General features: G+C 45.0%; 1 protein-coding gene across 1 annotated transcript; it reads right to left on the bottom strand.

The window, feature by feature from the left end:
• Nucleotides 1-722: 722 nt before the first annotated feature.
• On the bottom strand, nt 723-9,674 carry CUNH6orf89 (chromosome unknown C6orf89 homolog). The gene is made up of 6 exons (XM_019667448.1): nt 9,668-9,674; nt 8,926-9,302; nt 8,652-8,791; nt 7,388-7,517; nt 4,008-4,131; nt 723-895 (listed from the first exon to the last, which is right to left on the bottom strand). Exons 1-6 carry the CDS (start codon nt 9,672-9,674, stop codon nt 801-803), a joined length of 873 nt encoding a protein of 290 aa, XP_019522993.1. The 3' UTR covers nt 723-800.
• Nucleotides 9,675-20,889: the final 11,215 nt, after the last annotated feature.

The raw sequence follows: 20,889 nt of genomic DNA, 5'->3' as shown, positions 1-20,889 counted from the left end.
TGGTAAAAGCAACACAGCTGACAGGAGCGGTGCAGCCGCATCAGTAAAGGGGTCTGGCCCAGCCCAGGGAGGGGGGACCCGGAGCCCAGCTGCTGAGCAACCACCCGACAGGCGAGGAAGGTGTGTGTGTGTGTGTGTGTGTGTGTGTGTGTGTGTGTGTCATAAGAACCTGGTAAATGGAGGGAAGTTACTACTTTAGGAATGACCATTTCACTTGTAGTCAGGCTCCAGCCTGGCATCACTCAACGACTCCAAGACACAGACCCTGGGAAAGAAGTGCACCTCCTGAGTGCAATCGAAGGTTGTCGGATCTTTTCTCACCGGTTAAGGCTCCACTCTGCTTGGGAAACTGTAACGACTTCTTTCATCAGCCATGGCTTTCCTGAAAAAGTCGCGGGTGGTGCGGCCAGGAAGACAGGCCACGCAGGCCCAGGTGGTAAAGGATGGCCCTGGAGTCAGGACCTGTGGGCTGCCCTCTCTGTGGCCAGGGAGTCGGCAGAGGGCAGCATGCCATGCAGTGAGGGGAGGTGCCAACCCTGCCCCCTGCCTGAAGGGCAGCCTCTAGGCTGTGGTGCCAGGACAGTCTCTCCCAGGTGGGTCCTGGCAAAGTCGTGGCCACGCAGTGGGGCTGGAAGAGTCGGGAGGGCCAGCCTACAGCACACAGTGGGCTCACACATTCATGCACAGGGCAGGGAGCTAAGTAACCAATCCCTGGAAAGTGGTTTCCTCGTTTTTGTCTTTATTTCCTCCTTTCAGTCTGGTCTTCAGCTTGCAAAGCTGTTCCTCTGTATAGTTGTTTCTTATGGCTCTGAAAGGGTGGTTGCATCGCAAATGACCAAAGGCTGGGCCCCTCTGGCTACAATGTAGACCTTCCAGTGGGTGGCACCTGCATAGACTTGAAGGGAAACAGCAAAACGGAAGCATGTGAATATCAGGGGCTGGGCACACCTGTGCGCATGAGCAAGGCAGGTCTGCCAGAGCTGACCTTGGGGCACGCCTGCAGAGTCAGGCAAAGCTTGCTCTGAAGGTTTTTGAGCTCTTTTGGGCATAAGTGTTCCATTATTATCAGTCCTCTCTGTAACTGGACATCTAACAGGAACCACTCCGAACCAAAGTGCCTCATCACCAGCCGTCACCTGGGTACCTGTGAGTTACAACTCAGCGGGCAGGATGCTCAGGCTGGTGGTGGGCATCGCTTCTCAGGCTGGTCTCCTTTCTCAGCAAGAAGACAGAAGGGGTTCTGACGGGAAGTGGGACCCACTAGCCCAGCGGTTCTCAACCTGTGGGTCGCGACCCCTTTGGGGGTCGAACGACCCTTTCACAGGGGTCGCCTAAGACCATCGGAAAACAAAAAGATACTTACATGACGACTCATAACAGTAGCAAAATTACAGTTATAGAGTAGCAACGAAAATAATTTTATGGCTGGGGGTCACCACAACATGAGGAACTGTATTAAGGGGTTGCGGCATTAGGAAGGTTGAGAACCGCTGCACCAGCCAGTTCTCCCGAGGTTATCTACACTATGGCCTCATTTCAGAACCCACATTAACCTAAACCAGCATTTCCTAAATTGTGATCTGCAAACAGTAGCATCCAGTAAAACAGTGCAAGGAAAAGGGGTTCCATGGTCAAGTAAGTTTGACATATGCTAGGTTCCTCGAAGGCTTTGGGGGGGCCTTCTGTACACTAATTGTGCTATGTACTGACAAGACAAGTATTTCTCCAAGTCAACTGGCCCAAAGAGCCCTATTTGCCTTTCTAAGAGGTCATGAATCATCTGGAGAACTATTCGGGAAACACTGGTCTGTATCATTTGAGTGGGCTAGGAAGATAAACTTAAAAACTTCAACACTTCACATAGACACAGACAATAGTTCAGTGGTTACCAGAGGGTAAGGGGGGAGGGCCGTGGAAGATGAGGGTAAACGGGATCAAATATATGGTGATGGAAGAAGAACTCACTCTGGGTGGTAAAAACACAATGTGATATACAGATGATGTATTACTGAATTGTACACCTGAAACCTATGTAACTTTACTAACAACTGTCACCCCAATAAACTTGAATTAAAAAAAAAAAAACTTTAACACTTCAATATCTCCTGATGGAAATTATCCTAGAGTATGATGTACCTACTCATCTTTAAACAGAGAGCATTAAATAGAATTTAACCTCAAGAAAAGTCTGTATGAGCAGTGACTGCACCATCCTGGCAGATGTGTGGGCTCACGAGCGCCCGGCCCTACATCATTCTTGGAAACGCCTCCCCTCACAGGTTTACTGGTGGCCTGTAACCCTGTCCTCTTTCCCTCCACCTTCACAGGACAATGCTTATTTAGTAAAAAAAACACAGAACCTGCTTGCCACCTAGCCATTTGTATAGGCCCCTGACGTGCTGGAGCTGCCATCTGTCCTTCCGCCACTCACTTATTCTCCTCCACTGTCAGGGTCTGCTGTTTTGTCCTCACCTGGAACGGTGGCAGCTGCAGACACCCTTCCATTCCTGCCCCTGCTTCAGGTTCTCCCCACCCCTCCCTGCCCGTCCTTCTCCCAGACTTGCCCCCTTCCTTGTGTTCTCTCCCATCTCCTGTCACTTCCCCCCATTTCCTGTTGTGTGGCTGGTGGGCATTGCCAACTACAGGGTTCCTTTCCTTCTGGTCAGCAGACCAGCCAGTCACAGCATGGCGTGTGACAGGCTCTGGGTTTTAGGCTATTTTGGACTTATCCCCACCCGACTTGCATGCTCAACGCTTCTTTGATCGCTGCCAGTCCCCCATATTGTTCTTCCCCCCTAATTCTGTGATTGGCCTTCTAGGTGCTGGTGGGGGCTGGAAACCTGGAATGTGGATAATGAAGGTGTTCCTGAAGTTGTCGGAACTGTCAGTCATTTGTAAGACACAGACACTTTTTCAAGCACAACTACACACTCCCAACCCAAAGGCCATGCAGACTCGTGCGACAGTCACACCTCATGGAAAATAGGTTCAGAGCAATTTCTACACAAGAATCTTCTTTTTGCAGTAATTGCCAAGGGCCGGGCCCACTGGGCTCCATTATCAGTTAATGTTTAATTTGTGCATTTTTATTTTTTCATTTTTAAATTGAAACAAAAGTTATGTAACTTGGATCAGACCTTGGCACAGTTTGTGGTCTGCATCCTTCCTCCAAATGAGGTGACAGGTTTCTAGGGATTGGGGTTTTCTGAACAGACAAATGAAAAAAAAATCAATGTGAAAATCAACGGGGCTCTGCCGGGGCCTCCCCTCGGTGGTGTGAGGCTGGGAAAACAAGGGAGGCAATGGTAATGCTTGCTGATTTATTTGCTTCCGCCAAGAAAACTCTGCAAACTGACTGCTACTAACAGCAGTTGCTTTAAACCTGTTTTTCTGGAACAGATTTTTTAGAATATAACGCACAAAACAAGTCACAGTTGGGAAATCATGGAGCCAAGGGTGAGTCATGACTGTGGGGCTGTCACTTGGCTGCGGGAGCCACACGGAAGGTCCGATTTCTTTGTGTGGCTGCTGCCCTTACATACGGCTCTCACTATTTCATTAGCAAAGTGGACACAGAAAGGGTTTCCTCAAATCTGGAATTGTACCTCCCCTGGCTTGACTCTTGTTATACAAGACACTTAAGACTTGATTCTTTGCCTAACTGATGGTGAGGACTTGGAATGGTCACCTTCCCTCTCTGGGTCTCAATCGCCTCATCTGTAAAATAAAAGATTGCTCGAAATATTCTCCATAATCCCTCTAACTTGGAATTTCTAAGGCCAATGGACACACACATTCTAAGTGTATACACAAGACATTTCTCTCTGCTTTATTTTCTCAATATTTGTTCCATCGAAGCATAAATATTGACTCTGTTAATTTAAAAAAGGCTATTTTTTTTACTCCATTGAGTCTTTATGAAGGCAATACTTAATTCTTACAATATTTTCTGAGTGAAAACTAGAAAGATCCTGTGGCTGACCTTGCCCTCCTGGGGCCCCACCTACCGACATCTCCTGGCTCTAGTGGCATCGCCACAGAGTGACAGTGTCTTCGGCACTGGAAGGGAGGGATGAGCTGCAACATGGCCTCACCGCGGCCGATGGCAAACAGGTCATGCATCCTATGCATCTGGAGGAAAAGGGGGGAGGGGGCAGAGAAAAGGAAGGAAAAGAAAAACAATAAAATCCAGGGGCATGAGAGATTCATAGACAAAAATCCATACATATACGGCCGAGTTTCCTAGCAGCCTAAGAGAAAAAAAACAAAACAGAACCAGTAATATAATTCATGATTACATCCAAAAGACAAAAACAAACTAGTTTCTCCAAAACATGGCATCTCCCAGTATTGAGATCAGGGTAAAATCTCTTTCAATGGCTTCTCTTAACGAGACACTGTGTGATTTAGTGGGTGACACCCTCAATAACAGCTCTATAGCAGAAACGCATGAGCTTCATAATTCCCAACTATATCTAGCCACAGCTTCAAAGTAGGCCAAGGCAAATATCTCACTGCAACTAACAGAAGTCTAGCAAGGGCTAACACATGGCAGTCTAAGTCTGCAATCTTCTGAGGGTCTGGTTTGGTTCAGACTTTGAGAGAAATAGATGGTCTCCATATCCTTTGGGAAATGTTCCATGGAATATTCTTTCTTACTGCCAGGGTTTTGATGAGAATTGAACAGTGGCAAGTTCAAGTTTTTACACTTTCTGGTAAGACCTCGATGAGCAGATGTCATGCTACTGATTAAAAGCTAATGACAGGGCTGGCCTAGTGGCTCAGTTGGTTAAGAGTGCAAGCTCTGAGCAACAGGATTGCCGGTTCAATTCCCACATGGGCCAGTGAGGTGCACCCGAGCTGAGCTGCCGCTGAGCTGCCAACAGGTGGCAGGATGGCTCAGCTGGTGAGAGCCCGTGCTCCTAACAACAAGGTTGCCGGTTCGATTCCCGGATGGGGTGGTGGGCTATGCCCACCTGCAACTAAGATTGAACACAGCACCTTAAGGTGAGTGGACACAAGCTGCCAACGGATAGCCAGATGGTGACTGGACTTGGAGCTGAGCTTGCTGCACCCTCCACAACTAAAACTGAAGGATAACAACTTGGCTGTTCCCCTTCCCCAATTCCCCTTTCCCAATTCCCCAATAAAATCTTTAAAAAAAAAAAAAGCTAATGATAGTAAAACTGGATTCTGATTTTGAAACTAAGGCGACAAGCAAGATATGCACCTGCATAGGCAACTACTGCCCCTCTGAGGGGGCACTATTGCCACCAACAGGCATCAAGTGTGACATGCTGTGTGCCAGGCAGAGCTAGAACCCTGCAGTTAATATGGGGCAGGGAGAAGGGACAAAGCCAGAGGGTAAGCTCGTCATTGCTTAGCCTTCTCTTCCTACCTACAGAGTGAGAGAGAACGCCTGGGGCCTCCCCTCCCAGCCCCTGCGCCGCGGGGAAACCTTTCTAAGACCAGGTAAGGCCGGGGTCTGACGCCCTGGGCCATGACTTGGTTTTCTCTTCACCACTCGGGGCCTCCAGAGCTGTGGGTTGTGGCCCCATCTTCTCCTGGCCCCAACACGGGTCTCTCTGTTGCTCCCACAGGCCCTGGTCATGACTGTTCCCATGGCAACACTAGAGCCATTTTAATTGTGGCTGCAGTGACAGAAGAAGGACTAGGGAGGACTAACTAGTGTCTTGAGCTGACCTGCAACTGACTGGTACTGATACCAGCAGAAGTCCTGACATCGGCAGTCCTGAAAAAATCCCAGAAGACCAAAACCACATGGATGTATGTTTCATATAAGCCTGGGGCTGGGGGTGGGGGTGGTAAACCATGTTCCTCCACACCCAGCATGGGAAGAAACAGACAACACAGAGTGGGCCGGCTCTAGGCAACACTGTGGATTGTGTGAGGTGGGCCTCGGAGCCCCTACCTCTTCCCCCAGTGTCTCTGAACGATCAGATCCCCGCTTCTCATCTTCTAGCCCAAGGCTGTCTCTTGCATCCTGAGCCCCAGATATGTTACTTCACCAGGGCCCAGGGTCCAGGGACATGGACAACAGGGTGGAGTAACAGGCTATGGAGAAAGCAGAGCTTGGGCCAGGGTGGGGAACAGACTCTGCAAGAAACCAGACTCTCAGGATTTTCGCCTATTGGACCACGCCCCTTCCCAAAACATCTTTGAGAACCATAACAAGACGGCTCTGATAGGCGTCTGAGTAACCCTGTTTATCCCTTTGGCTGGGCTCCTTGGTGTCCCTGCTAAGCAGGCTGGTGAAATTAATTTCAGATGCAAGTGGGAAAACTGAGATGAAGATAAAGGACCTTGCCCAGAATTATGTCATCATTATGAAGATGAAATCAAACTACGGCTCCGAGTTCTAGTCGGGAACAGCAGGATAAACGTCTTTCAAAACCTGAGGCCAGAGCCCAGCACCTCCACCCTACTGCTGGCGGAGAGAAGCGCTGACTTCTAGACACTGTGACTGTTTTTCTAGGCTTTGAAATTCCTTTAACTTGATTCAGCACATTTGGAGCCAATAGTATCAGGAGGCTGAAGACACAACCCAGAGTTGGTAAGGGTCACGGTTTGGGAAATTAAATTTTTTTTACAAAGGAAAATTTAATTCTTCTAAAGCGATCCAGGGCTCAAACACTTTCCTCAGGAATGAGCCTCAACAAAAGAGCAATTCAGAGAAAAGTAAACAGACACAAACACAGAGCGGCTTTGACCAGTCCAGTCTGCTGGCCGCAGAGGAGTGAATGGGGCTTTGGGTACTTGGCCTTGGGCGGATGTGAGAAGCTGACCTGCCTGATTTGGGCATGCGCCTGTCCACCCTTTTGTTCCAAAATGTCTCCAGGCTCCCAAGCTTTTCCAACTCTATAGCTGAAGTTCCTCATTTATTTGTGGGGAAGGGCAACAGGGGAACAGGGGATGGGGAGAGCCCTCCTATTAATTTGCTGTGTCCTTGGGCAGATCATTTAATTTCGCTGGGGCTGTTTCCTTATCTACAAAGTGAGAAAGTTGAACTATTCATTTACGTACTCTTCATCTACAATTTGCCTGCTTTCCACTTTGAGGTAGAGAAGTCAGACTAACTACAGGCTCAGGTCCCTTCAAATTTTTAAGATTCTACATACTTTAATGCAGAAAAGTAGCTTGCAGGAGGTAGGCTGTCAAGATAACTAGACATTCTGTAAGCATGCCTTTGTAAAAGGTGGGCCCCTGCAGGCCTCCTGGCTATAACAGGAAGAGAGAACTTTAGGTTCTGCGGGTATCCCTTCAATTCACCCTCCAGGTCGATGTGCAGGGAACACCATGATTATGACATCAGCCCCGGTCCCAAGTGAGAAAAATTCTAGATCTAAGTCCTCTCAAAATTTCCTACCTTACTTCCCACAATAGATTCTGATTGAAGAAAGTAGCACTTTTTTAAGGAGGCATCTTCTGGAAATGGCAGGTAGGTGAACACAGGAAAAAGTTCACGTAAAATGTGTGATCTGTTCAGAGGTCTTCTCCTGTAAGAGTTTGAAAGAAAAAAAAGTAATTAAAATGGGCAAGCCGGCCACTATGGGTAACACAGAGCTAAGCAAGTATGGGGAAACTGTGGGGGTGGGTCTCAGGGCAGTATCTTAAGTATTAGTTCCATGAAGAACAGTCATGCCAACTCAATTAACTGTAACATGTATGCACACACATAAACTCTACAGCCACGATCTGTGCATGTGGGTGGGGTGTTTATAAAACCCAGCTAAAACAACATATAGAGGAAGGAAAGAAACAATCCATTCATTCATTCTATCTTGGAAAAGAGACTGAATAATAACAAGCCAAGTGGGAGAAGAGACAAAGGGAGAAAGAAGAAGGCACCCTTCCTTCTGAGGCAGAACGGCACGCAGTGGGAAGCCTGACTAGCTTGTTAAACTGCGTATTTGATCATGCAAAGAAACAGCAAATTTAAAGAGGGGCAGAAGCATCAAGTAATTATCCAACCAAAAAGCCTGACAAAGCAATTCTCTTTTGGAACGGCTCTAGATGGAAACGGGCTTTCCTTTTCTTTCTACAGAGCACCCCAAGAAATGGACCATGTCTTCTACAGGACACAGGAAGGAAAGGGAGACAGACCTGGGTTTCAGTGCTGGCTGGGTGACCCTAAGCAAGGTACTTAACCTCTCTGTTTCCTACTTTTCTGAACTGAAAAATGACAATGGTAATTCCTACTTCCCAGAGCTATTATGAATGTCACCACTGAACAACAAGGCATTAAATGCAGCCTGGCACAAACAAGTGCCTGGAAATGACGTTTCCCTTCTATTCTGCGTGCTCGCTTCAGCCCGCAATACTCAGGACCCATTCTGCACCAACAGAAATGCTGAACACATACTTAGAAATAGGTTATGATTCTACTAGGCAATCCTGGTGTCCCCCCCACGGTGCGCCTCTCCTGACACTTCTCTTCCACTTGTCACCTTCCTCTCCCACTGGTTTTTCCACAGTGAGCTTCTAAGTGTATCATCTGACTCCAACGGTGCACTGCAAAGTGCTTACACAGTAGGTGGCACAGGCGGGTCTCAGTGGTAGCCATCACTGTGTTGATATTTGGTCGGCCGCTTTCTACACACCTGCAGGCTAGAGCTCCTTTTCACACTCACCATGGATAAGGAAATGGGAACCACCGGTCAGGAAAGCAGCGCCACCACTTGGTGAAAAAACCGTCCACAAAGCCTTCTGTGGCCTCAGGGTACTGGCACAAAAAACGATGAAGCTCCTCAGATGAAAGGGACTGTTCCGTCTTGGCAAGGCCAAAAACAAAAGCAAGACAATACGACACAGAGTTACGTATCGGGAATGTCCTAGAGCTTGAAGTTTTCTAGCCATTAAGTGGGTAACTAACCAGGCAGTGGGAGAATCAGGATTCTCGCTCACCTTGATCACCAGAGGATGGAGTCCCTCGAATTTCTTCGGGGTATCTTCCAGGAGCACTACCTCGAGGGGTAATTTCTGGGCACAACCAGTGCAGTTGGCAGGGATGGGGTCCGACTCATTCTGCTCATGATCATTTGTCCAGAGGCCAAAGTCTGAGAGAGGGAGGGATGTGGAGGAAGCAGACACAGGAAGAACACAGCAGGTAAATCCAGGAGCCCCAGCAACGACATGGAAAGGGAAGTAATAAATTTTAGAAGCTAGCAATGACAAGCACTGGTGACCTCTGAAAGGTACATATGAAAGTAGCCTCTGAGGGGGAAGCAGAGGGCCCGGGGGGCAGGGGTGGGAAGAAGAGGTACTTTCCTCTGTATACGCTTCTACATTTTATGGAAAATAATTTTTAAGATCAACAAATAAAGTTGAACAGTTGGAGAAGATATTCAGTGACATGGGGTTGGAGGGTAGTTCTTCCACTGTAAACCGTGTACAGCACACGGGAGGAGGGGCAGGCAGAAAGTGGGGGGGGGGGTCCCACCATCAGTGATGAGTCCCACTGCGTGTCCTCTCCAATACTCTGGGTGTGTGCTGGAGGCCGGGATGACTGGGAAGGGAGAGTGAGAAAAGGGTGCAGGGAGAAGGGGTGGAGAGACAGGATTTTCAGGGGCCCAGGTTTGGAGTAAAATGAGTTGTATCTGCCCATCAGACAGCACTCGATCCCAGTTCAGAAGAGGAGAGGGGTTACTAGCCATGGTTTCTACCCCCAAAGACTGCAGGTTGGTCAGAAATGGAAGAATGCCCACCCAGTGCCTCCCTGATATGAGTGCTGATCGGCTCCCTGACACCTTTCCCTGGTTGGTCCTTCTCTGAGGGACCAACTCGCTGTTTCTACCCAGCCCTTCTCCGTTTCCCTCGATTCCTGCCCTCTGACACTGTTCTGTTTATACTGTTATTGCATGATTTCTTGTTTGCTTTTTGTTCCATTCTAGGATTTATGTGTGTTCTCTGAGATATGTGTTTGTGACAGACTTTAATATGAATCCAAAATGTTTCACCAGATGGTTTGATTAAAACCCTATGGAAACCAAATCAGGAGAGCGCCTAGAACGAAAGACAACATACAACCAAATGTGGCTGAAATGAAGCCAATTCTTCAAACCAATAAACACACTTGGAAACTGCCTCTTAACCAGAAAAGATTTTCTGTGGCCTGTGGCAAGTATAATACTCATTCCCGTTTCCTATGGCAGCAGTATTAGAGGGTGGGAAATCCCATCAGAAAAGGACTGCGTTTGTTCTCAGCACATCTCCCAGGCACCCTCCACCCCTGGCAGATAGACCTTTGTTTCCCCGTCGGCAGATTGCCCACCAGAGGACTACTGCCGCGCCCTGGATCTGCGCGGGGCTTCTCCCACCGCGCTCACTGGGAGCCTCCAGGGGCAGCCAAAACCCTTTCGTGATACCTGTTTCAGTGATACTCGGAAGCTGCAAAGTTATACTTTTTTGTCTGGAATATGTTCAAATGTTCCTTATGGAGGCCAAATAGGATGTATTCTTGCCAAAATAAAAGCACTCTGGGTACTGGACATACAATGAGGCATACATAGTCATAACACCACATTGCAATCATATAGCATCACAGTTTCCAAAGTGCTTGTGAGAGAGGGGAAGGCAGGGGGAGGGGAGCTAGAGCGCCAAGTGCCAGGCCCTGCACAAGTCATTTCCACATGCTGCATGGCTTCCTTTTTACCACTTGACTACTGAGGAGGCATCACTCTCTTCTCATTTTACAGATGAGCAAACCGAGAGAGACAGGCAATAGGAATCGCCAAGGCAGCAGGGTGTGTGTGTGGGGGGGGATGCAGAGGGCACAGAAGCTGCGTGGAGTTGGAGGGGGGCGATTAGAGAATAGTGGCTGCCCAGGAGAAGGTAATGGGGACTCCTAGGGGTGGAAACACAATGACTCTCCTGGGAGCAAAACAAGGAACTATCAAAGACCTGCGAGCAAGGGTTCCCGGATGCGTCAGGAAGGTTATTCTGGGTTGTGACTAGGGTGTCCGAGAAGAGAGAGGCTGGGAAGAAGGAGGCCCGGTTATCTTTTGTTTTTGTCCTCTGTGTGTGTGTGTGTGTGGGGGGGGGGTGCGGGGGTTGTTGTACTGTGATGAGAGGTGACCTACTATGAGAGTCTAAACTGAGGCAGTGGGCTTGGGAAGAAAGGGGTGATTCCAGCGGCAGTGATGAACAATCTATAGACCTAAATAACACTGCGGAGGATGTCTGTGTGACTGACATTGACCAAGAGCTCCTCGTCTAAGGGAGCACCAACATAGAAGACATCGGAGAGCTGCAGATTTATGACACTGTCCTGCAGTAACATGTCACAGTCTAACTGCATCAGTTAATTATAACAATTTTCTCAGGAGACAGGAGTAAAGTGTCAGGAGAAAGGGGCACCTCTTTTGAATTTATACAAAGGTGCTTCACAGGCTAGTAGCAAGCAGTTCTGAACATAAGGAGAGATTATTTTAATTGCAACTTAGTTTAGTTTTATTCTGAGCTTTAGATATTCTTGAGATTTCCAGGTAGAGATGCCTTGAAAAACAAGTGGAGGAAGAAAACCCAGGGAAGGAAAATCAAGAAAGAAAAAGAAAGCAAGATAATTTAATAAGGTGGCACAATACTATAGATATCTAGACACATAAACATAAATAGTGCTCACCAGCCATAATCATTTAAAAACTGAAATGGAAAATGACCTTGTTCATAATAACTAGCAATAAATTTAACACGGTAAAACTATAACATTTTACTGAAGGACATAAAGAAAGACCTGAATAAATAAACATATCATACCATGATCCTGGATGGGAAGACTAAATATCATAAAGATGTCAAATCTACCCAAAAACATTCACATAAATTTAATATAACTTGGAAAGAATCCCGTCAGTTTCTTATTGGTGAAGGCGGGGTGGGGTGGGGTAGGGCTGTGAAAATAGCAACAGGCAATACTCTACCCCACCCAAATTAACTCCTGGGTAATACAAATAAATTACTGTCGGAAAAGTCATGACACATTTTTGCAACGAAAAACAGAAAAATACGTCATGACTTTTCCGACAACCTAATACAAAGTATGGTCACTGTTTAAAATCTATGGAGAACACTCCCCTCAGGCAAACAGAGTTAGATAATGTGTATTAAGAGCCTAATGTGTCAGACACTGGGCAGATGGTGGACCTGAGGATCCTCACTTTGGACTGCTCACAGGACAATGGAGGGCTCCAGCCTCTCCCTAAGTGAGGCATAAGGGGGGCAGGACCGTTTTCAAGGTCCAGCCGTATTTTAGCACGTCTCAGTTCTTCATTCCTTCCTATTGTCGCGCAATACTCCATTATATGCATATACAACATATGTTTTGTTTATTCAATCACACGTTGCTGGACATTTGGGTGGTTTCGACTTTGCAGATACTATGAATAATGCTCCTATGAACATCTACACACAGGTTTTCTCGGGGGCGTCTGTTTTCACTTCGCTTGTGTACATACCTAGGTGTGGAATTACTAGGTCATGTGGTAACTCTGTGTTTAACCTTCTGAGGAGCTGCCAGACTGTTTTCCAAAGCAGCTGTGCCATTTTACATTCTCATCAGGAGTGAAGGAGGGTTCCAATTTCACCACCTCCTTGCCAACACTTCTTATTGTCTTATCTGTTTTACTACAGTCCTCCTCAAGGGCATGATGTGGCTTCCCGCTGCGGCTTTGATTTGCACTTCCTTGTTTGGCTAATGATGCTAAGCATCTTTTCATGTACATACTGGTTATATCTTTTTTGGAGAAAAGTCTATTCAAATCTTTTGCCCATTTTTAAAAGAAAAGAAGAGATGATGCATAGAATAACATGAATGAACCTTGAAAACATTATGCTTAATAAAATACGTCAGTCATAAAAGACAAAAAAATATCTTTTGCCCATTTTAGATTGGGTTATTTGTCTGTTATTGAATTGTGAAGAGGTCTAGACAATAAACTCTTGAAAAAGAAAAAATGAGGGGCTTTGCTTTACCAGGTGTAAAAATATAGCATTTTATAAAGCTACTATAATTAAAATAGTACAGTTAATCCTCACTATTCCCTGATTCCTATCTGTGGATTCACCTACTTCCCAAAATTTATTTGTAATCCCCAAAGCAATACTCCCAGTGCTTGTGAAGTCATCCACGGACGAGCAGAGCAGCAAATCCTAGCTGAGGTACAGGTACAAGTAGGCCCTGCTCTGCCTTTTTGCTTCACATCGCATACCATAAACAAGTATCCTTTTCACCATCTACTTAGTACTCCATTTTTTGCACTTTCGTTGGTGACTTTGCTATTTAAAATGGCCCCCAGGGGAGGCTGTGCATGTGTGGGCGACGGGGGAGTACAGGGGAACGCTCTGTACTTTCTGCTCAATTTTGCTGTGAACCTAAAACTGCTCTAAAAAATAGTCTTGTAATAACAATAAAAACAAAATGGCCCCTGAGCATAGTGCTAAAGTACTATTTAGTGTCCCTGGTACAGGAAGGCTGTGATGTGTCTTACAGAGAAAATGCGTGTGAGGGAAACTTTGTTCAGGTGTGAGTTATAGTGCTGTGGACTAAGTTCAATGTTAACGAATCAACAATCTGTATTAAATCAGGTCTTTTTAAACAGAAACATCAAATAAGGTCATGTACTGATCAGTGGACGATAATGTGGCCAGAGGCTTGCAGGAACCTCACTGTATTTCCCTGAAGGGCAATGGATCAGTATTCACTAAGTCAGTGTTTGCAGGCACTTTACCGAACCCAACTGCAGCAAATAATGAGAACCAAATGCATGTTCTTACAAAGGCACAGACAGAAAGCTTGATCAAACAATAAAGAATGTGGCAACAGGTCCAGAATATGTGAGTACGTGTGTATGAATATTTAATTTGTGATAAAGGTCAATCTTAGTTCACTGAAGAAAGGATGGATTCAGTAAGTGATACTGGGACAAGTGGCTATCTACTTGGAAGGAAATAAAGTTTAATCCCTACCTTTCACTATACGTTGATATAAATTCAAGATAACTTAAAGATATAAATGGATAAAACAAAATTTTAAAAATAATTAGAGGAAAATATGAGATGATTGTTATATTTTGGGAGCAAAACAAGGCTTCTTAAGCAAGATACAAATCAAGATGCCATTATAAAAAAAAACATGGACAGATTCAACCAGCATTTGCATATAAGAGGCAAAGAATTAATCTCTCTAATATACAACGAACTCCTATTTGATAAAAAATTTTAAACGGGCAAAGAATATGAACAAGTAATCAGCAGAAAAATAAATATAAATGGCCTCTAATACATAGGAAAAGACATCTAACACTACTAATAAAGAAATGTGACTTAAAATGAAATACCATTTTTCAGTTTTCTAACTGGCAAAACAATGACAGTATCCAGTGTCATGATCAACATATGCAAGTTTATGAAGACGATCTGGTAATACTTATTAAAATTTAAAATGTACATGCCCTTTGACCCAGTTATTCTACTTTTAAGGCTCTATCTTACAGAAATAATAGTATATGTAATATAAATATAGGTGCATATGAATGTCCCACGTGTGTTTTTTTTATAATAGCAAAAAAACTAGAAACTGTTCAATTAGGGAATATGGCCAGAATGAAATATGAAATCCTAAAAGATGTGTATACTGGGTTGAATAGTGGCCCCCCAAAATTCATGTCCCTCTGGAACCTCAGAATGTGACCATATTTGGAAATAGGGTCTTTGCAGATGGAATGAATTAATTAAGATGAGGTCATACTGAAGTAGGGAGGGCCCTAAATCCAATTTAAATGGTGCCCTTATAAGAAAACACACACACACACACACACACACACACACGAGGGAAGGCAGCCATGTAAAGGCAGAGACTAAAGTTATGCTGCCACAGCTACAGAACGCCAAGGATTGCTGGCAGCCACCAGGAGCCAGAAGGGGCAAGAAGGATTCTTCCCTAGAGCCTTCAAGAGCGAGTGTAGCTCTGCTGGCACCTTGATTTGGGGCTCTAGCCTTCAGAACTGTGAGAGAATGAATTTCTGTTGTTTTAAGCCACCCAGCCTGTGGTACTTTGTCAAGGCATCCTTAGAAACGAAAAAAACTAATATAATGTGTCTAGCCAAAAATATGTACATAAGGCTTTTTGTGTGTGTGTGAACCAAAAAGTATTTTATAATTATATCTATTAAGTGTATCTACCTGTAGAGCCATGAAAAAATCCAGCAGGATGTACACCAAATTATTACCAGTGATTGCTTGAGTGGAGGAGTTAGAGGGATAGAGGTAAGAAATTTTACTTTATTAAAAGTACATTTTAAAAAATCGAAATCTCACATCTCTTTGTTGTTTTTGTATGTTAAGTATTTTATGTATTTTCCAAATAAAAATGTCTTTGGAGACTATGAAAACTTAAGCTGAGACTATCAACGGTGAAACGCGGAGTTCAGTCACCGCAGAAGGCAGGCCCTCGGAGGTACCTGACAGGAGCAGACGCAGGCCAGGCTGGTGGTCCGCAAAGGACAAGGGCAAGTGATGATGAAAAAGGGTCACTGGGATGGGCTAGCTCATGCCACCCAGCTGAATTAGGGGAGCCCAAACGTCAAGAAGAAGAGCTCCTTTTGGTTTCTCTGCAGCCTTGAGATCACCAAGGTGAACACAGACTGTGCTTGTATTTGGTGGGAAGGGGCTGAGAATGGCCAGGCAGTCAAGTATCTGGGCGGAGGGTCAGCGGGGCTCTTCCTCCCCTTGCCACAGAATCCACAACGACAAAGGGAGAAGTGCCCTGACTCCAACGTAGACTCCATCTACCTGAAAAGGTTCTATCTGATCTCTATACAACTGGCTAGAGCCATCACACCAAAGAGCGGGCAAGTCCCATCCTGGGAAGCAGCCAGTGGCACAGGGCAGACCATCCCAGTCCACAGCTCTCCTTCAGCTGCCGGCCACGCTGCGTCTCACTTCCTGCCAGCCCTCCCCTGTTTCTATCCACTCTTCCTGCAGCATCAGACAGAAAGGCCAGTGGAAGATGGATAGCAACTTCCTAACTTTCTTTTAATGTCCAAGGCTGCTTTACTCCAGATAGCCTCCTTATAATAGCTGTTTTCTTTCTTTCTTTTCTTTTCTTTTTTCTATCTATCTATCTATCTATCTATCTATCTATCTATCTATCTATCTATCTATCTATCAATCTATCTATCTATCTAAAGTATGACAGACAAGTAAAATTCCACATATAAGAATTCAGTAAAGCTAATGACCTGTATTGCAAAGTCTCACCATGAGATGGAATCATTTCACTGTCTGAGGTGTCAAAAACAGTCTCTCATGGACGTAAAGTTAAGGAAGGCAGAAACGGTAACCTCCCAGCCTTCTCTGTAAACTGGGGATTCTGCAGACAAGTGACGGCCGAGGCCTGTCAGGAGGCTTCCTGGGGTCTGAGAGTTGTTTATAAAGAAAACACTCACTGTGGACAACCATACATGTCCTGGAATTCTCAGTGGAGAGAGTCCTTTTACGCAGATTAACCTGGCAAAAAGTGAAAAGCCAAAAAAAAAAGATTTCTTTCTAGGACATAAACCTCCCTCTGGGTAAAAAGGATAGGAAACAAGGCACAAAGCCAAGACTAGCTCCAGAGGAGCCCGGGGACTGTCTGTTTTGTTCACTGCTCTGCTGAGAACAGTGTCTGACAATACACATTTGCTGAATGCATGAATGAATGAATGAACAAATGAACAAAACCTTGACTTTTCAGAAGCCTTAACAATAGGAGTAAATCCATGGGGAGAAAAGTCAAATGAGCAGTCTGAATTTGGAAAAGCTTCAAAGTAAAAGATTAACTAAATATAATTTCATGATTTCTTGTATTAGATTTCTTATATTACAAATGTGCCCAAGAGAAGCCTGCAAAGCCCATGACCAGGTTTCTGTGACTTTTCACTGGTGCACATTTTCCCTACTTCATCAGGCTGCTCTCCAGAAGCTCATTTTTCTTAGCACCCCTTCTAGCATCCTGGGCATGAGCAGGGGTGAAGTTTTGATGGCGAAGGTGCCCTTGGCCAGGTCCCCTGAATAAGTGGCAGCATGCCCAGAGCCATTTTCATACACGGTGGGGAACCCAAGAGATCATTTCACCAATAGCCTTGCCTTCAGAAAGCAACGCATTTGAACCATTCCAAACCACAGAGTCCGTCTAGTTTTACGAGTTCTCTTTGTACAAAAATGTCTCTAAGGGTAAGACTTTAGGCAAATTAGTCAATCCCCTTGTACATCAGTTTCCTCATCTTTGAAAAGAGTATAAAAACAGTAACTACCTTATGTGACTATTGTGAAGACTGAGAAAGTACGTGGCACAGTGCCCGATATATAGTAAGTGCTTGACAGAGCTATTATTGTCACCTCAAGGAATGCCTTATTCATTTGAAAATAAGAGTAAGGCACTGCCTGTGGTCCAAGCATTTCATTTTTGGGCACTGGCCTGGACTCGGAGTCTGATTAGGTCCTTAGTTCTAAGTCAATGAATGATCTGCTCTTCTCAAAGCTCTCTGATATTGCTAGATCCACTTCAACCTTCCCCTGCAAGTTCATGGATACATTAAGTTCTAATTATGCAGTGCAGATACAGAGGTGCACCTTCTCACTGTGTGTAAGAACTGTCCCAGGCCTCCTCCTCAGTATAAATGGGTGTTGTAATTAAAAATTATAAATGCCCGAAGTAAACAAAATAAGTGAGCCTCACATGCTGGAATCTAGGTTGGCAGAGGGCAGAGACAACAGGCAGTAAGCGTGGTGTGACGGAAGGAACACCAGACTAGAGCTGAGAAACTAAGGTTCAAGTGCTAGTTTGCCACTTTAGGCTGGGTAAGCAAGTGACTTCTCCTCTCCTGGCCTCCATGTCCTCTTTATAAAACGGGGGTATGTACTAGTTCCGTTCCTTTTTACAAACTTCCTTTTTGGCTCTGAGACTCAATGACTGCATGGAATGGTGAAAGCCAAGGTGATGGCTGCCGGCAGGGTCAAAGTGGACGCAGAGGTATGAGGTAGGCAGTGGGGGGAAGGACTAAGGCTAGGAGGGAATGTGAAGGAAAAACTAGGGGTTACTGAGGGAAAGGATTAAGTCCAACAATAAGTCAAACTACCTATAACAGTGCAGACTGGGAGGAGGAGTTGAGCTGACTGAAGGTCTAGGAAAAAGCTAGTTCAGAAAAATTCTAAAGGACCAATGGCTTGGAGGGCTGTTTATCTTTGGACTTGCAGCACCAGCTGGAAACAGCCTTGTTTCTTCAGGGACTAGGGAGCTGAGAGAGAAAGCATCTGGTGACCTGAGAGAGGGAGAGTGTAGCACTCGCAAATCCAACGTAACTTCATAGACTCTTCAGGTACTGTGTAGTTACAAACTACTCACATCAGAGGGTCAGAGCCCAAACTCTGAAGACGGGCCGCGCCTGGGTTCAAACCATGGCTCCATTTTTCTTACCAGCCCTAGGACTTTGGGCAAGTGACCTACTCTCACTGTACCTCAGTGTCTTCATCTGTAAAACAGGCATGAAACCAGAACCCACCTCATAGGAAGATTGTAAAGATTAAAGAGCCACTATGCGGAAAGCCCTCTGCACAGGGCCTGGCATCTGGTAAGTACTAAGTAGGGGTCAGCTTATCTATTTCCTGCTGCAGAGAGGGATGTTTACATGACTCACTCAGAGTCACTTCATTCTTCTCAAGGGGATTGAGGGGCAGGGTTTCCTGCCAAGGCTGAAGCCTAGAAAAAGAACCCCACTTCTCTTGCCTTTTGTTCCCTGGGTGGAATCACGAGGAAAAACTTCCAGTGGTCAGAAGGGACCCTCCCACCATTGGCGGTGGTGCCCCCGGTAGCTCCCCGCTGCTCCGGGTGCCTTCCCTCATTCCCAAGGCGCCACTGCAAGGAGTGTCAGGTGACTCCGGGGAACACTAGACAGGCCAGCCTGTGAGGAAACAATACATTCCAGGGCTTCCCTTTAGGGAGCTGAATCTGCCCTATCATTCTCCCCTACATTCACTTCAAAGGTACTGCTAAGTAATCCAAACTGAAAGGCAGTTGTTTTCTTTGGTACCATGAGATTAGGAATGATAACCTAATTTTTAAAATACTTTTTTGGCCCTCTTATAGGACCAGCATTTCTCACTTCTTGAACTTAATTCTCCCTAATATATTTCTATTTACTCCTTATAGCATGATGCATTAAGTTTCCTTCTAAATGCTATGTACAACACTGTTAGCTTTACATATCTACAGCTCCCCAGAATTCTCACACATAGAAAAATATGATGTGTCAATATCCACATTACAAATAAAAGCAGCACTTGAATAGAATCAACAATATTTAAAAGCAAAAACCACACCCTTCCAATGCTCTCAATTTATAACTAAACTCCAAGGACTCATTTTATTTCCATTTGTAATGCAAAATATTTATTTGGAGTGGGCCAAAAAATCAGGCTTGTTGACAAGATGTTAACGTTTCTTGAACTTTAAAACTCTGATTGAGAAAGTAAGCAATTATGGTCCACTGACTATTATTTAACTGAACAGTCTATGGAGATTTACTTTATAAGACAGGGAGAAAGAGACTGCCATCAACCTAGTCCTAAAAACAGCTGACTTCCTCTCACGTGCCACAGAGCCAAAGAGGCCTCTAGGGAGCCATGAGGGGACGGAAGCAGGAAAGGAGGCTGGTGCGTCTGATGGAAGCAGCACAGGCTGCCCTGACTGACAAGCTTTCTCTGGCTCTTTCTCCCACATGCTCTGGACCTTCTCGACAGGAGCTAGAAACTTGATGGTTTCTTTTTTAGCTTTGTTGATGACATTTCAAAAACACCCTTCCCAATAAACACAAGAAAGTTATATTTGAAATCAGAAACTCTAAATATATGAGCTAATTTTTCAAAAACTCACAAGGTTGAGTTTATGATGTTCCCTTCCTCTGCTTTTGATATAATTTTGGAAAACTTTCCATGAGTTCAAGTGTAACACAAAAACTTTCAAAGGAGACCCAATCCAAGTGATGGTTTTTACAACTGATTAGGTCTTGGTTTATAGAACGGCAGTATGATTACAAAACTTAGCTTCAACTAGTAAGTTTCTGCTGAAGACAACACTGAAAAGAAAACATACTTCCTAAACAGTTATGCTGGGTCCTAAAGATTTCAGAACACAGTCTCACAAAAAGTTCTGCAATCCAGCTGACATTAATTTACATAGTCCTTCATATGGGCAAATAAGATTAACACCACCAAAAAAAAAGCAAAATCTCAAAATAATACCCCTCTATTCTTTCTCAAAAAGTAAATTGCAAGTCTTATCCCATGTTCCACTATTCTCAAAAGGAACTCTTCAAAGGGTCTGTCATACTAGCATTTCCCATGCTGATGCTGATACACTGTTACCAAATTTAAATGTGTCATAAATTCAACTTATTAGCAAAGCTGTACACTTAGAGGCACTAAGGAATTGCACTGTGAGACACAGAGAAAAGACTAAATTGAAAGAGCGGGATAGGGGTGGCAGATTAGCTCAAGTGGTTAGAGCACAGTAGGCTCATAACACCAAGGTTGCCAGTTCGATTCCCACTTGGGACAAGGAGCTGCGCCCTCCACAACTAGACTGAAGACAACTACTTGACTTGGAGCTGATGGGTCCTGGAAAAACACACTGTTCCCCAATAAAATGTCTAAAAAAAAAAAAAAGAAAGAAAAGAAAGAGTAGGATATACGTCGACAAAAACCTAAGCCAATAAATAGGCTAAGGACTATTAGAGGATCTGGTTAAAAGCAAGCTGGACTCAGGTGCTTTCAATAAATCAATAGCTATTCATGAAAACATCTATTATGGATAGAGATCACAGGCAAGAAAAGGGC

The sequence above is a fragment of the Hipposideros armiger genome, unplaced genomic scaffold (genome assembly GCF_001890085.2).
Source record: "Hipposideros armiger isolate ML-2016 unplaced genomic scaffold, ASM189008v1 scaffold_497, whole genome shotgun sequence".
NCBI classification, from domain to species: Eukaryota; Metazoa; Chordata; class Mammalia; order Chiroptera; family Hipposideridae; genus Hipposideros; species Hipposideros armiger.
The sequence above is the reverse complement of the archived record's forward strand: the minus strand, read 5'-3'. Positions and strand labels throughout refer to the sequence as shown.

Coding starts and splice junctions, on each gene's coding strand:
- CUNH6orf89 (XM_019667448.1), bottom strand. Junction 7,518..8,651: donor TTCCCATTTCCTTATCCATG/GTGAGTGTGAAA, acceptor AAACTCTTACAG/GAGAAGACCTCTGAACAGAT. Junction 896..4,007: donor ACTAGAGCCAGGAGATGTCG/GTAGGTGGGGCC, acceptor TTTCCCTTCAAG/TCTATGCAGGTGCCACCCAC.